This window comes from Citrus clementina, unplaced genomic scaffold (genome assembly GCF_000493195.1).
Source record: "Citrus clementina cultivar Clemenules unplaced genomic scaffold, Citrus_clementina_v1.0 scaffold_9, whole genome shotgun sequence".
Classification (NCBI taxonomy): Eukaryota; Viridiplantae; Streptophyta; class Magnoliopsida; order Sapindales; family Rutaceae; genus Citrus; species Citrus x clementina.
Window position 1 is genome coordinate 15,426,271 of NW_006261964.1, and position 1,271 is coordinate 15,427,541.

The window sequence follows — 1,271 nt, forward strand, 5'->3', positions numbered from 1 at the left end:
TTTTGGGTGCTCACGTGCTCCGGTGAACATGGTAAATGTTGGTTCTTATTTACTTTCCTCATGTCAAACTCAAATGGGTTTTAAACTCCAAATACCATACATGTTATGTTGTGGATTCATCATGCAAATTGTTCAACTACAATGTAGCTATCCGTTACTCGCTAGTCTTTTTATGTGGTTTAGAGCCAGCATTTCAAACATACATGTTATATTGTGGATTCTTTCAGTCCATGCCAAAGTTTTGGAATTGATTATTTGTTCATACTTTTGGTGCATGAACCAGGACAATGCTCGAATCTTTTTCTTCTTACTTTTCATTTTATGTCATTATATGCAAGGATTTTAGATGTTAAGGCCAAAATATGGTAACCAGTAAAGATAAAAACAAACATCAAACAATAATCCACAGTAGTGTTATTTGAGTAAATAATTGCATTTTTATCTTCAAACTTCTATCTAGTTGATACAGCAGGAGTCACAAAAGAGGACGGCATGATAAATTAGCAAGGGAGGGAAAACAGAGTGATTATGCTCAGCACAAATATACAAATAGACTTTGAATTATATATTCTTCTTTAAATTTGGACAAAGGAAATAGCATAAAATTACACTTAGCATTGTTGATTGATGCGAAGCTATCTGTAAACTTATTGAACTTTTGGGTAGCATATAATAGAAATCAAACGTGCAATGGTTGTTAATAAACACAGTTTCAATATGCCGCTGGAGACCTTTACAGAAGAATGATCTTTTAGCTGATGACTTTCATTCTGCAACATGAATCCTTCGTGGAGGATTCTGACGTGCAATGAGAACCCCCCGTTGATGCTTCGTCACAGATGAACAATCTTTGGCTAATGACGCCGGTGTCCAACACGAATCCTTTGCCGGGATTCTGATATTCGATGAGAACCCTCCTCAGATGCTTCATTCTGAGTCCGGAATCTGAAGATGCCTTCATTCCAGGTTCAGAATCCTTTGCAAACGTCTTCCATATGCGGCCACGACCTATCCGATGACAATGACCTACAGAGGCCACAGGCCATGGTACTTGACCATAATTATGATAATACACGCATAGGTTAGCAAGATCTTTAAAATTTTATTTGTAAAAACTGAACATAACCCAAATATTTTTCGAAAACATTTCGTCAGTCTTCGTACGTTTTGGGTAACAGAGAGTTGAGTTTCTGAGTTGAGAACAATTTATTGTTTATTTCCACCGACATCCAACTTCATCTCTTCCTCTTTCTGCAATTTCTCTTCATTAG

At 36.7% G+C, this 1,271-nt stretch overlaps 1 protein-coding gene across 1 annotated transcript in view; it reads left to right on the forward strand.

The window, feature by feature from the left end:
• Positions 1-747, forward strand: part of LOC18033273 (ER lumen protein-retaining receptor) — a 4,406-nt gene extending 3,659 nt beyond the window's left edge. The window contains exon 5 of the mRNA XM_006420867.2: positions 677-747. Within this exon, the coding sequence (XP_006420930.2) occupies positions 677-747 (71 nt within the window). The remainder of the gene's footprint in view (positions 1-676) is intronic.
• The last annotated feature ends 524 nt before the right edge of the window (positions 748-1,271 follow it).